General features: G+C 45.1%; 2 protein-coding genes across 4 annotated transcripts in view; both read left to right on the top strand.

The window, feature by feature from the left end:
- LOC129672276 (sodium- and chloride-dependent transporter XTRP3) overlaps nucleotides 1–15,384 on the top strand; it is a 79,002-nt gene that overhangs the window by 41,309 nt on the left and 22,309 nt on the right. For 2 of the 3 annotated variants that reach the window (XM_055601583.1, XM_055601585.1), the window contains exons 10-11: nucleotides 2,255–2,420; nucleotides 3,025–4,077. In XM_055601583.1, coding sequence (XP_055457558.1) covers nucleotides 2,255–2,420; nucleotides 3,025–3,174 — 316 coding nt within the window. In that variant the 3' untranslated portion in view covers nucleotides 3,175–4,077. Of the gene's footprint in view, nucleotides 1–2,254; nucleotides 2,421–3,024; nucleotides 4,078–15,384 lie in introns of those variants that run through there. The other variant, XM_055601584.1, reaches the window with a different exon arrangement.
- Slc6a20 (solute carrier family 6 member 20) overlaps nucleotides 8,056–15,384 on the top strand; it is a 28,646-nt gene continuing 21,317 nt past the window's right edge. The window contains exon 1 of the mRNA XM_055601586.1: nucleotides 8,056–8,309. Coding sequence (XP_055457561.1) covers nucleotides 8,060–8,309 — 250 coding nt within the window. The 5' untranslated portion in view covers nucleotides 8,056–8,059. The remainder of the gene's footprint in view (nucleotides 8,310–15,384) is intronic.

Below are 15,384 nucleotides of genomic sequence, written 5' to 3'. Positions count from 1 at the left end.
TTCAAGAGCTCTGACCAGAGTTCATTTAGAAAACAGCTTAAGCTGGGCACGGTGATGCATGCCTTTCATCTCAGCACAGGTGGATCTCTGAGTTCAAGGCCAGCCTAGTCTACAGAATGAGCTTCAGGATGACCAGGCTACACAGTAAAATTCTGTGTCAAAAATCCAAAAGAGGGAGGAAGGGAGGAAGGGAGGAAGGAAGGAAGGAAGGAAGGAAGGAAGGAAGGAAGGAAGGAAAGAAGGAAGGAAGGAAGGAAGGAAGCAGGGAAAGAAACAAACAAACAAGGAAACAGCCTATGAATACGGTCAGCTTTCTACCCTGGTGTCCTGGCCAGCACTGGGGTGTTTTTGGCCTTCCAGGTGATGGAATGTACAAACCTGGGCAACAGCACAGCACATGGGGGGGGGGCAGTCTTGTGAAAACACTGCCTGCAAGAGGTTCTGGTTGAGGAAATCTGTCTGGGTTGAAGTCCTAGAACATAGATGTTCCTTGGCTTTCTGAGGCCTACATGCTTACACCTACTAGTATAGAGTTTGGTTTTTCCCTTCTGCATTAAGCAGTAGCAACAACAAGGAACTCCTGAAAACCTCAGGGCCTCAAGCTACCCAGCCCTGCTGAGTGGGACCATATAAGGGGATTCAGGGGCATACTACTGTGTATTGTTTGAGCGTGATCTGGGTCAAAGAGCTGGGCCCTGCCATCCCTTCCTCTTCCTCAGATTTCCGTGAGGCTGGTTTGGCTTGGGCAGAACCAGCCATGACTCCCTAAAAGGCAGGCTGCCCACTAAAAAGCATCCCTATGGTCTACTGAAGAGCCAGGCTCCATGACATGATGACGCAGCTCCAGCAACCAGCTGTCTCAGTAGTTAAGTGAGGTAAAATGAGGTTGGGGGCTTTCTCCTAGGACTCGCCCAGACATTTTCAGGGAGAAAGGGACTGCTCACAGAGAAGTGTTTCAGAGTAGAAGGGAGTTCAAGAGCAGTCTGACCTTCAGCTCCCTGAAGAGGGAAACAGTTATATCCCAGGAAGTAGTGGAAAGTGATGGGAGGAGGGAGAAACAAAGGGAGCCTTGTCTGTGTTGCAGTCAATGGACAGGAGGAGCCTCTGCTCACTCAGGAGACGTCGCCATCTAGTGGCCTCATGACTGACTCCTCACTGCTGCAGCCTGCTCCCCTCCCTTTCTCTACTCAGAAGTGAATAGGGGAGAAGCAAGAGGTGGACAGCACTTTCTGACCTTTGTCCTGGTGTTTGCCCTGCACATCCATGGTGGGAAGCTTGAGTGCAGTTCGGTCAGCAGTAGGAGGAGCAGGCAGAGCTCTGCACAACCACTACTGGTTTGACATATTCAATGACTATGCAGCCACACTGTCCCTGGACACAACAGGACAGACAGGTACAAGGAAGCAGGTGGTTGTGGCTGCAGCTGTTGACAGTGGTATCTTATCTGGCCTCAGTCCACCTGCCTAGGGAGTGGATTGCAGGGCCCTGGTCAGAGGCTAACAGGCCACCCAGGCTCTAAGAGCCCTGGCCTCCAGCCTCCCCCCGAAAAATAGAGAGGTTGCTTAGGTCCTGAAGTGTTGAAGCGCCTTTAAACAGACACTTAATGAATATCGAGACCTGCACGACTGACCCATCAAGTCCATGGTAAGTTCATAGTTCATACTGCAGTGCTGTTGTTACATGTAGGCAAGAGGCCAAGTAAGAAAAGGAGAAAGCCAGAGTATGGTCAAGATGAGAATGCAGAGGGTGCTCTTTGAGCTGCAGTCTAGAAGTTCTGCTCTTGCGTGCCAAGGCCAGGCCCTTCCCAGCACAAAGTGACTGTTCTGAGACCATCTCTAAGGGCAGTAGAGAATACTTGAACCCATCACTTATAGACAGAGTGGGTGGGCAGAGAAGCAATGTCACCCTAGGCCTCTACACTGAGGGGACTTCCTTCCCCTTCCCTTATGCACCCTGGTCCCACCTTCTCTTGATACTAGCCTCTGGTCCACACCAGTAGCCTTTCTCTGAAGGCCAAGACCAGAGAGATGCCCTATGACCCCTTCCTTATTGGTCACCCCGCCCTCAGGCAGCCTCAGCCCTTTTCTCGTCACCTCAACACCTCCCCCAGGAAAGGAAAGGATCCAGATGGGTTCAGGGTCATGTTCAAACATCATTGAAACCAGAGTAGCATCTTCCTAAGTGCAGAAAGTATGCAAAGTGGAGTCCCTCCTTAAAGAGCACAATTAACTCAGGTTCTCTTCCTGTGGTCCAGATTTGAAAGTGACCTTCAGGCCATGACTGGCCACACCCTCAACTGGTACTGGAAGGCCATGTGGGCGTTTGTGAGCCCACTGCTCATCATTAGCCTCTTTGTCTTCTACCTGAGTGACTATATCTTCATGGGAACGCTGCAGTACCAAGCCTGGGATGCTACTCAGGTACCTGACATCCCTGCAGGGCTGGGGGACACGGCAGAGCCCATGGTGTCATTCAGAGCACACGCCTTCAGTTTTCCAACACAAGGAACCATTGCTATGGTTTGGGGAGGTTACAGATGGTAGCATGAGAACTTCATTGAGATGTTTCTTTCACAGATGCTCAGTTTAGTACAGCAGAACTGGACTGTGAGGTGTCTAACTATGAAGTGTGGAGACAGTAAGAGTCACCTCCACAGCATCCCAGCACACCTTTCCCTACAAGTGCTGGTTCTTCTGGTGTTATGCACTGGATAGATTTAGACAGAGCATTTCCACCACCACAGAGGGTTCCAGTCTATGCTAAAGGTACCTTGTATTTAGGGCCTCAGAGTAAGGTACTCAATAGAGAGTTGCTATTCCATTCTTTTGGAGAGTTTCACATACAACCTCACATACACTTGAAAATGTCAGAATTGTGTTTCTTTATGGAATATAGAGGCTTGTTGTGAATTGCAGAGTCATGTAGTACCACAAGCCTCTTCTCTCCATTCAGCATATTTCCCTTCACAGAAGACTTGGACTGGATAGGAGGGGCCTTCCCCTGATGCTCAGTTTCTTCTCCCAGGGGCAGCTGGTGACCAAGGATTACCCCCCCTACGCTCTTGCCGTCATCGGTTTGCTGGTGGCTTCATCTACCATGTGCATCCCCGTGGTGGCCCTGGGGACTTTCATCAGGAATCGCCTCAAGAGGGGAGGCTCTGCCCCAGTGGCCTAAGAATGGACCCCCCCCCCCCCAGAGACTGAAGTCAGCCACTGCTTCACAGTCACTGCCTGCTGGTGGGAACGCCTTGGTTGGAGTGCTGCTCTGGGGCCCCCTCAGTCTGTGAAGTGAATCAGGGAGCTTAGGCAGAAGACTGCCTTAGGGAGCAGACCACATCCCTTAGGAGGGGCCCTCCATCCTTTGCAAACTGAAGCTCATTCCCTGTCGCCTCCTTGTCATCAAGAGTTAGGGCCAGTATTGAAGATCGTTGTTTCCTTGATTCTAGAAAGTCCTAGAATTTAAGGTAAACTGTCTTTAGAAACTTGACTGTAACTCTAAGGAGCCAAAGAAGCAATTGTCTTTTTTTTCCTTAATCAAAAAATTAAAAATTAAAAAAAATCAAAATACTACAGGGCAACTGCTTTCCAGCCAGTGTCAGAGGTTTTGAAGCATGTAAGGTGATGCGTTAGAATTAATTCCAAATCTTTTAAAGTCACAAAATGTTATTTCTGTGTTCCCTGACTATTTTCTAAAGGCCACCAGGATATAATGGCAACTAAGAGAGAGTTTTGATGGGGCTCCAAAAGAAGTCACCTTTCTCAGAATCCAAGGTTCTTCACAGGGGGCCAGGACCAACCTCTCTACAACTCTAGACTGTACAAGAATTCTGAACAGACACTCCCATCCCTAAGGTTTCAGTGTCAAATGGGTCTAGAAGGATAAAAGTAATTTTAACTTTTCTACAAACATCACTTACAATCACCTTCATTCACCTCTACATAATAATGTTTTCTAAAATGTATATAAACCACACAGAGCAGTTTATAGCTGAAAACACTCCATATTTATGGCTGTTATTCATCCTCGTTGTGAATTTGTCTTTTTCTTTTTTTATCATAATAAAGTGGATCAAAGTTATCTAGACTGAGAGTTCTTCCTGTACTAACAGTCTTTGCTCTGTTGAGCTCATGGGATTAAAGGATTTCTTTGGGTCTATCTATACAGACACCTTTGAAGATGCTTAGGCATCACTTGGAACATCAACCAGAGATGTCTTCTATTTCTGCTTCTTTTCCTCAATAGCAAAAGTAGGCATGAGAAAGGCCTTTTGAGGGGTTGAAGAGAAAGTGTCTGGCTAAATCCTTGCTGTACTTGGAGAGGACCAAAGTTTGGTTCCTAGAATCCATGTTGGAACACCGACAACCTCCAACAACTCCAGGGGATCCAGCACCCTTTTCTGTTCTTGTCACTCACTAGTGCATGTACAGACAAAAACACACACTCATAAGTTAAAATAATATATATAAAGGTAAATACGTGGATAATGATGTCTTTCCCAAAGTGAATCTTTTAGTATAGGCCTGTAACTCATTAAAAAAAAAAATCTTTCACTATCTTAGCTGCCATCTTACCAACACTTCCACTTTTTTCCTAGTTTCAAAATTATCTCTGTCCCTAAGATGTAAGAAGCACACTTATTTACCTAAATGTTTACTCCTGCTTTCTCATCAGATAGCTTTTAGGCTTGAAGAGTGGGCCCAAAACAGAGTCTATCCTGAGTTCCTAAAGTATCTGTCCCCTTTTCTCAACTTCCAGGCATAGTCATTGTCTTTCTGCACTTGTTATGCCTTCCTGGGGACAGTAATGGTCAAGGTCTCAATATCATGTACCCTCGGAGGTAAAAGAAGGTTGTCCTATATCATTATTCTATTACTATTTCAGTGTGCTCAACATCTGTGCCATTCCAAACACCAGGGAGCACTGAAAACTCCCAGTGTCCAAGCTACTGGATCCAGGCAGCATCCATGAGAAAATCTTGGGCATGACACTAAGCTTGCATTGATTTTTAAATTTCTTAGGTGTATCCAATGTGCTATCCAATCTGAGAGCCAGGGCAGAACCTATTTAAGAAGGGAGGAAAGTTCATGTATCTTTAGAAATATCTCTATCCAGGACTTGCAAAAATATTAAATACATTATTGGGCATTTCCAGTTACAAGGGAAGTCACATCTGTAGAACGGCTTTTCTTATGGAAACAGACAGGTGCAGTCTTCTATCATAAAATAATGGTGCTCCTCTGTTTACCACTCTAAAGGCAGTGTAACCTGGGATAACAGAACCTAAAAACGAGGCAAACTAAAGTCTCATGCAATAGCTAACTGTATTCAGAGCATCAGGCAATTTATACCCTGAGGGCTAGGAAAGGTCACATGAGTCAAAGTTTTCACTAGTTCAAGCTGTTTACAATCACAAAGACAAGCCACACATGGCAAAAACATGTTTTTCCATAGAAGCATATAAACAAATAACAACTCAGTTGTACTGAATAATCTGAGGTAAACTCACTCCTATCTACTTCACCTGGGAGGGGCACAAAAACATTCCAAGAAGAGTTCTGGATTTTGAAGAAACTGAGGTCACAGAGTCTTGTTTTCTTGGCATTTTCTCACAAGCACTCAGAATTTTCACATGACTCCATTCTTGGACTGTGTTCCCACACTCCTCCACACACACACTGTGATTACATCCTTCTGAACCCTCTGTAACTGAAGAGCACTCTAAGTTGAAGTTTGTCTGTTACACATGCCTTTCTGACCACCACTGTCAGGGCAGCAGTTCACAAATGATCATCAGAGGCTGTGTGGCCACATCTCCAGAGGGCATCCTGCTTCAGATCACTTCCTTGCAAAATGTTGAAACTCAGACTAGCGCTTCTCCAGAATTCATTTTGCTTTCACATCTCTGTAAAGTCAAAAGGCCCTAAGCTGAACCAGGTCGGTCTGGGAGCTGTCCACAGTACAGTCAAGTGACTGTTTCTCCATGCTGACAGCTTTGCTTTGGTCCCTGTGGATCTCATGTAGAGCAAGACATTTCTCAATAATTCTCTTGAGCTGGTACTAAGTCATATTTCAGACAAAGCCTTTGCTTTTTCTAAGCACAACAGTGGTGATTATGGAATTTTTCCACTTTCCCACCAAAAGGCTGGAGAGAAAAGGGACATTCCATCTTTGTACACTTGACATTAACTATGAGACTTGCTGTTTGTTGCAGAAACACAGCTCCCTTGACTCAGATCTGAAACATAAAATGGGGAGATATTTGATTTTTACCAGTTGTCACTATAGATAAACTCAAAGCAAGTATCTATAGTTGGGCTTTTCCCTCATTTTCTGCTTGAAATTACAGGCCTCTCACTATACAAGACTCCTCCTCACTATGTAATGGACTAATATAGAAAATGAAAAAATATTAAACAGAATTCACATCAAAAACAATAAAAGCGCCATTTGTGGGACCAGTGTGTGCCTGAATTCCCACTGTTTGAGAGGCTGAGCAAAATAAATAATAGCTCTATGAATTCCAGGAGTAGGCTACATAGTGGGAACCTGTTAAAAAAACAAAACAACAACAAAACCCTGTAAAAAGAGACAGGAAGATCATCGTATAATGATAAAGGGTCAATTGTCATTTTTAAAGATAGTTTATTCACACAACAGCTGGAGAATATACATTCTCATCAGCACATTGAACCTCCCCTCAAATAGACCATACCTTAGTGCAGAAAACAACGCTCAACTGATAAAATTGTAATTAGAAGTCAACATGAGCCAGGTGTGGTGTCATAGACCTGTAACCTCACATACTTGAGAGGCTGAAGCAGGAAGACTGGAGACCCCGCTCAGCCTAAGCAAGCAACCTAGTGAGTCCCCATCTCAAAAGGGGGGCTAGAGTGCTGCCCAGGCAGTTAAAAGCTCTGGTTGTTTTTGCAGAGAACCTGGGTTCAGTTTCTAGCACCCAAATAATCCATAACTCCAGATATATATATATCCATGTAGATATAGATATATTTATGAATGATAGCTAGATATAGACATACACCTGTATGAAGGCAAAACACAAAATAAAAATAAATATTTTTTATTAAAGAAAACTGTAACACCAACTAAAAAAGTCCTCCAGGCCTTGCAAACGGCTAAGGAGTTTGGCCTTTCTCATATGGGGAGATTAGAAACTTTGATGATTAATTAACAGTGGACTCACCAGGTTGAGCAAATGGCTGACAATTGCATAACTTTCTTAGTCGGTAGAGCAAAACTATAAAACACTGACAAGAACTATGCCCCCTCCAGAATTCAGGTGAAACATTTGATGGCCATTTGTACCCTCTGTCTGGCAGGCACGGTAACGTTCTCATCCCTTAGCCAGCGCAGCTTCCTGGGAACAGTCAGGACAGCCCAGAGGACTGAGCTTCATCCCCTTTGGTAAGGTGATTGTTAAATGCAATTGTTACTGAGGTCTTAGTGATATGTAAATTATGAATCTGAGCTAATACTCAAAACTCACCATTTCTGATTGCTTGCCACCCTTTAACTGTCAGTTCTGTCTTAAGCCTAGCTGTATCACTGTATGTGCAAGGTAGGAAACCCAACATACTGGTGTCATGTTGCATTTAATGAATTTTATTTGTAGCTCATGATGTGCCATAGTGGGAGTATTTATACTATTGAAATTGACAAGCACATAGATCAGAGTTTTTCTGCAGTTTGTAGCTAAACACCTTCCAGTTCACCATCAGCCTCCAGCAGACACAGCCATATCTTTGTGAGTTTGTTTTTGCAGACACCCTTAACAACAGCCCAAGGAGCCCAGAAATCCTGGAGTTTGAGAAACATGGGACAGAGAAAGGAATGTGGCCAAAGGTCAGTGGGAGGGTATGAAGTGGCCACCTGTGAGGTTGAGGCAGAGAGAGAGGTCAAGCAGGGAAGACCCACACCAGCGCAGGGTAAGGCAGAAGGCTGATTTCAGAGTCCTGGAGACAACAGCAGAAAAAATTAGGGGCTTGGGAACCAGAAGAGAGCACAGGAGTTGCCCATTCTACGCGGAGAGTTGTCTGAGAAGATGGCGTCACCTTCAGCAAATGCGGTCTCCCTGTCAGAGGATGAGGAGCTACATCCCTCGGGAGGCCCTGGATGCTCTGGGAAGCACCCAGGAAGACTGGGGTCAATAGAGTGTGCCCAGCCCGGGGTTGTGGAGAAAGCGCGGCCTCAGTGGGGCAACCCCCTGCAGTTCTTACTCGCCTGCGTCTCCTACGCCGTGGGCCTGGGCAATGTGTGGCGCTTCCCCTACCTGTGCCAGATGTACGGCGGAGGTGAGTGCGGTGAGCATGTCTGAATAACTTCACGTCTAAAACTTTCACCTTCCTGGAATCTGCAGGAAGTATAGGACTGCTGGATGTCACATCCAAAGAGCTGACCCACAATCCAGCAGAGAAGGAAGGTTTGGCCTTTGTGTCCATGGACAGTGCTTTTGCTCTGCTATCGAAAACATCTTTGCCTAACCTTAACTCATAAAGGTTTTCATTGTTCCTTCTCTAAGCTTTTAACCTCTGGGTTGTGCATATGGAGCTACGATCTTCTTCCTTTCTTCCTTTTTTTGTGTATAAAATGTGGTACCAACTAAGACTCATTATATTCAATTGTTTTTTTGACAAAAGGATTGCAGAGCTCGTCTGCTTAAGTTGAGGAAGTGATGGAAATGATTGCTGGGCACAGCTAAAGGGCCCTACACTCCCACCTACGTACAAGCTTTGAGTTTTCTTCTGACCCTGGGCAGCAGATAAATAAGCAGGCTCTGTCACAGAGACAAGCTGGCCACAGAATGCACCTGATTTGCTGTAGTTACTGCTTGATACTTTGGGTTAAAATTAGACTATCTTATGACCTTTGAGTGTTAGAGCATAACTGCAAACAGCTGCAGCAATATGGCCTCTACTGCCAGGTGTCTGCTGAGAGTAAACCACACAGGCCTCAGCCTCCTTTGACATCAAGCTGGTAAAGGGTAAAGACCCAGCTTTTCCCCAGTAAGGAGGGGAGTTAGCCTAGAAAAGCCTCCTGAGTGTGAAGGTGGAGCACACAAAGACAAGCTGGGCAGGCTTGGAGCAAAAAACGTGGGCGTGTGCTGTGCCCTGGCAAGGCTTTCTTCTTTCCCTCATCTGTGGCCACAGAGCGCTGCACAACTCTGTGCTCTCCATTCCACTTCTGGGGTCTGTGGGCCGCCTGAATCCCACAGCTTGATTTAGGAAAGGGCTGTGGATATAACGGAAGTGCCCACGACTGAATAGACTGAGCAATGCAGTAAGAGCAGAGTGTCTTACAGCAGTTTAAGGCGGCACTAGGGTCCCTCTGCAAAGCTGGCTCTGAGACGGTGCTTGTTTCTGGAAGATATTGTGAGAAGAAATGACAGGAAGGCATGGCAGGGGTATCTAAACAGGACGGAAAGGGGGAAGACACCAGGAACCCTATGAAATAGCCAGGTGAATGAAAACTGACAGCCTTGGGGCCACTCCCATCCCAAAGGAATAGAGCTGTTCCTTTCCCTTTCCCTGGGGCTTAGTCTTCTGTCCCTGGGGACTGAGTCCCATGACCCCCTAGATGCCTGGCAGCACCCCAATTACATTTCTTGGCATCTCTCATCCATGATTTGAGAAGTCTATTTAGGGTCATATACCTGACTGGAATTCATGGAGAAGGACTTGAAAGTGGCTGTGACTGTGTGGCCCAGAGGGCCCCTTCCATGTGAGGCACACTCTCCAACCATGACTAGCCTGGCGAGAAACCCAGACAGCGCCCACTAATTTCCTCGGGGAGTAAGGAGAGCAGAGGCCTTGGACTCTGACATGATGATTTGATCTCATCTGGCTACCCATGTGAGAACTAGGGTAGAGGGTTACACCACAACTCCCAAGCCAAGAGACACAGGACGCTCAAGGGAATTTTCAGCAGCCTGGGGCCCAGTGTTATCTTGTCATGGATACATGTAAGTTCTGTACTCTGAGTGCTTAGGGTATTTGCTTACAGACTATTAAGTTGAATGGGGAAAGAAAAACATTTACTTCAGATTGTTTTGAATGGTGGATCTTATAAGATTAGGTATTAGGGTCACAAGATATTAGTCAATTCTAAGAACACATAATATGTTAGGTGTGGTGGTATACACTTTTAAGCCCAGCACTCAGGAGGCAGAGGCAAGCAGATAATCTTGAGTTTGAGGCCAGCCTGGTCTACAGAGTGAGTTCCAGAACAGCCAGGGCTACACAGGGAAACCCTGTCTCAAAACAAACAAAAACCACAGAGAAAGAGACACAGATGCTCTGTGTCAGGAGACCAATCAGCACAATTGGCAGGGGCTCCCCTAGAGCCGCTCCCTTACCATTGGATCTTTTAACTACTGGCCTTAAGGAATGAACACTGACACAATTTTTAAAGTGTATAATGGGAAATAACAGATACAAAATCCAAAAGGATAGAAGGTCTCCACAGCTATGAGCAGATCCTGTTGTGGGTGTTAGAACTACCCGGGCTGGTTTCTTGCTGGGTGAAGTTTAAGAGGCTATTTCAGGCCCATGCATCTCCCAGTACTTCACAGTTTCTTCCAAGTGTTGTCAGTAAGGAAAGCACCTTCAGGAATACTCTTGGAAGCAACACAGGGATGGGTCAGGCATGGCAGAAACCGTTCACTGTTACAGGGTCAAGAGAGTAAGAAGGGGTTAAGCCCTGGGACTCCGAAGAGCAGGGTTTGGGGCACCTAAGGTGACTCTCCTCTAGGTTCTTGGTTTGCATCGTTAACAGGGGTGTAGTATACAGTTCTATTTTCCCACCTGGGAGACCGTCTCCTTAGTCTAGAGATGCTATGATAGGGAAATCTTCAGAGGTTGAAAGATATTGTTACCCAGTAGCCATGAGTGTCCTTACAGATTTCCAACTGTTGTGCTGTAAACACTTTACATTTTTTGGGGGGGACAGAGTTTCTTTGTGTAGCCTTGCTTGTCCTGGAACTAGCTCTATAGACTAGGTTGGCCTCAAACTCACAGAGATCTGCTCTTTTTATATTGATGATCGTTGGGACTATGATCATTCTTCTTCCCAATTAGATACGCCATTCCCATCAGGGATGGCGTTAAGCCCTCTTCATTAGGGATCCACCTGCTCTGTAAATGCCTTCTGTGTAACACACCACTTATGCAGCCTCACAGTTGAATAGTGAGATGTAGTAGGGAACAGGATAGAGACAAATAGCCAGAGCCTGTTGAAAAATGAGCAGAGTTGTTGGCAACAGCAGACACGCCTAATACATTTCAGAAACCTTACTGGCCAGTGTGAAAGAACACGTGAATCTGTTCCAGTTTGGTGACACTAGACTCAGGGCAAAGTCACAGTCATGAAGCTTGCATAACTGGGAGTTATCTCCCTAATGGCCTGCTCATACAGGGACTGTGAGCAACTGCTTGCCAGCCAATGCTGGTAATAGGCTGGTGATTCTAATCATTTTTCTGAGGTTTATGCAAATAGCTATTACCAGAGACTTTCTGAATTGGTAGATGGATATGTCACAAAAGGAGATAAAGCCTAAACTCTGAACTTTTTAGAAGCTATCCATGGTCAATCTTGGTTCCCAGACTCTCCCTAGTACACTCTTGGCCATTTATAATTGCATAACATGTGTGACAGTTGGCCAAAGGAGACCTGCCTGTCTCTGTCTCTCCATCTCTGTAAACTTGTGTGAATTACTCATCACTGGAAACACTTAATCTTGGATTTTGTGATCATGTGAGGATGGAGCAGAGAAGCCACTAATGACACAGCATGTGCTCCATGAACTCAGTAAGTGTGGTGACCAGCACTGTTCCCAGAGCTTGTGTGATTTACATAGAAAGTGACTTTTTATGGCAAATCAGGTGTTTTGAGGAATGATGGCATTAAATATTTTGGATACAAATAGAGCTCTAGGGAACCTGGGTCTGGCTCCCTGTGGCCAGAGACAAAACAGCAATATTGCACTAAGAAAGACTGAAAGAGCAAAGCGGGAGATGTCAGGGACCTGAGCCATGATTAGATGGTCCAGCCTCTTCCAGGGCCTGTACTGGCTGCTGATTGTTGACAAGCTGGAGATGCCCATTAAGATGGACTAGGAAGTGTAGGTAGAAAAAGGGCAATTCTGATCCAAGACTTCTCTTTTTAATTCTATCTCATTGTAGATGAGATAAACTAATAGGTTTTCTCCACCGACAAAATAAATCAATTCAAGCTGAATTAAAGCATAAAGTCAGCTTTATTGGGGGCAGTTCTAAGGCAGGTTCACCAGTCTCAAGGAACCAGGCCAGGGAAATCACAATGCAGACAGGGAGGTGGCTCATAGAGAGAAAGAGTGTGTGTGCACAGAGAGAAAGGGAGAGATCAAAATGTCTAGATTAGATAGGAAAGAGCCTCTTGGGAAGAGGAAGGCCAGCCTCTGGGCTGGAAAGTTCCAGGTAGAGGGTGGGCATGCCATCCACATAACAGGTCAGGACTAAGGAGGGATGCTGGGAGAAACTAGAGGACATGTTAAATAGGCCTCTCACCCACTTGTCCTGGGTCCTTTTGTTGATGAGAAATGAATAATGGATGACACAATCATCTATGACTACTTCCTGCTGACACTGTGGAGTTGTTATTTGTGGGGTGTTGTCCTGGCAGCTTGGGGGGTGAGGGGGGATGATGGAGTCACAATGAGTTACCCAGAAAACAGACTCTGGAGACCAGCATGGGGTGCAGAGCTAGTTTAATGTGGAAGTTCACTGGTATGTATGCATATCTATCTATAGATATATATACACACACATATGTCATCCTATCAGCTAAGGACGCATCGTGCAATCATCCAGTGGGCCCAAATGGCACAGAACCTAAGTCATGTGAGGGTACATGTGAGAAACAGCATGTCCTGGTAGCATGTCTGTGGACAAGAGTGCAGGCTGCAGACAGTGCCCTGGGCTGGGCGCCATTTTGCAGGTCTCCAGTGCACCAGGGTCCCATCATGTGTCTAGTATGCTGAGACTCAGGTCTGCTCAAGCAGCCGCAAGAGCAGTTTGTGCTTCTCACATTCCCCATTTCTTAGAGACACCACCTGGACAGAGACTGCTCCCTCACTTATGGGGGCCCAAAAAGCTGAAATGTTGGCCAAGTCCAGGAAAAGCAGGCTATGTCACTCGCTGCCCAGGCCCTGCATGACCATCTGGGGCTAAGATGTGAAGGCCCAGTTGAAGCAGTTTGTGAGACTCGACCAGACTGCTTGGGACTAGCCACTTTGAAGCTGTCTTGGACTGGTACAAATTTTGAGGAAACACTTGGACTTGGCAACTTGGCAAGGTGCTGGAACATATATATATAGCCTAGATGTCTCTTTTACAATGAGAATCACTTTTTTAGTCTATAATAAAGAAATCTAAAATCTTGAGCTTGTGACTATGATATTAGTGGACCGGTTTATCAAAGTTAGACTAATAATTTACCAGAACTCCACTGATTAATGTTAAATCTTTGAACTTTGTGTTAGGATGTATTTAAAAATATGCCGTGCAATGACATATCTGGCATGAAAGATATTTATTGTATGCAGATGGAAAGAGAGGGAAAAGGAGAGAGAAAAACATGGTGGGAGGAGGAGGCACCCCCGACAGAGAAAGGAGAGAGAAAGAGGGAAAGCGGCAGGTTGGTCCTTTTATAACTTGTACGTGCACAGCTGAACGACATGATGACAGCAGAGGTTTGTAGGCAACCTATATGCAGGCTGCCTATATGCTAACACTTTAAGTCTTAATAGATCAGTAGGATACTGAGGGGAAGAAATCTGAAGCATTTTTTCATTCTTTTTATATACCTTAAATCGCTTTCTTAGATGCTAGAACACTTAGATCCTCATAACTTAAGCATCTGAAGCCTCAGCTCTTACATAAACTTTACACTTTTTCCAATTATTTATTCACCGTGAGACACAGGTGATTGATTACTGGGAGCAATCACTCGGAAAGCAAGTTCTTTAGTTAAAGAATGGGAAAAAGTTACTTCTTTCACTTAGTCTAGTCCTCAAGCCCACCAGAGACCTGAGAAGGATACACTTTATCTGAGTAAGCAAGAAGTGAAGACATGGCAGATGCTTACCTGGTGCCCAGGTTCCTCTGTGGTCAGCTGCCAGGCCCTGACAGACTTCTCTGTGCAGCAAGAACCTGAGAAGCCTGTCCTATCTTTGTCTAGGCAAAGTAAGGAAGTCAGTTCTCCATGTCCAGCCTGTCCACAGTTTGGACAGTGCGCTGTCAGCAACTGAGGCAAAGGGCAGTATTCTGCCCAGTGGTCAGTGTTGCCACCTTTCTAGGAAGCTTCAGATGGAAGTTGTTCTGAACCCATCTCCTTCGGAGGAAGAGATTAGGAGTGCTATCAGGAGCTGGCATGTCTATCACAAAATACTTCTTATTTAACATTTTAAATGTCATATTCTACAGATCTCTGAAGTGCCTGAGAACTATCTGTCTATCTAAATAAACAACTTTGCTTGTTTCCAATAATCTGTCCTAGGCTTAAACTTGAAAACATATACTGGAGGCTAAATAAGGCCATCCCTGTAGGTCTTATTTAAATCCCTTCACAATTTTAAAGACCCTAGCTCTTCTAGGGTCAAAATAAAATTTTTAACTATAGATACAGCTTATAGAGAGACTGGCAACTTTGCTGATCCTGCTGCATCACTGTAACCCATCGGAGTTTTCCGTGTGGCTGAGTTCATCTGAACAGCTAAAGCCTAAAAGACAGAGAAGTTACATAAATTATAGGAAAAATTCTATAGCTGAATAATGTTAGCTAAAATATTTTAAGCCAGTAATTTTTAACCTTTTTAATGTTGTAATCCTTTAAAATTTTTAAAAAATAAGTTTAAAATCCCAGTTGTGTTTTTGTAATATTAAAGTATTTTTTAAGTGAAGACATAGAACCATAATTTTCAGAAGGCAAAACCAAGTTCTAACAATAGTGTAACGTCTTTAAAACCAGTTACAAATTTGGCTATCAGCAAGGTACGTTTACTGCACAAGTCACATCACCAAGGTAACAGGTTTTCTCCACCCATGAAGTAAGCCAGTTCAAGCTCAATTAAGAGTACGAAATCAGCTCAAAAAGTGGACAGCTCTCAGGTAGATTCACGGTTCCCAAGAAAAAAAGGCCAGGAAGTTGCCCTGCAGACAGGAAGATAGAGGTCAAGAAGGAGTCTCTGGGGGAGGGAAAAACCAGCCCATGGGCTGAAAAGTTCAAGGCAGAGGGCAGGGTGTGCCAGCCATACCCTGTCACAGAAAGGGACTGAGAGATGCTGGGAGGACCCTGAGGCCAGGTCTGCTTTGATATATTGAATAGGGACCTCAG

The sequence above is a fragment of the Psammomys obesus genome, unplaced genomic scaffold (genome assembly GCF_907164565.1).
Source record: "Psammomys obesus unplaced genomic scaffold, mPsaObe1.curated_primary_1811, whole genome shotgun sequence".
Classification (NCBI taxonomy): Eukaryota; Metazoa; Chordata; class Mammalia; order Rodentia; family Muridae; genus Psammomys; species Psammomys obesus.
The sequence above is the reverse complement of the archived record's forward strand: the minus strand, read 5'-3'. Positions and strand labels throughout refer to the sequence as shown.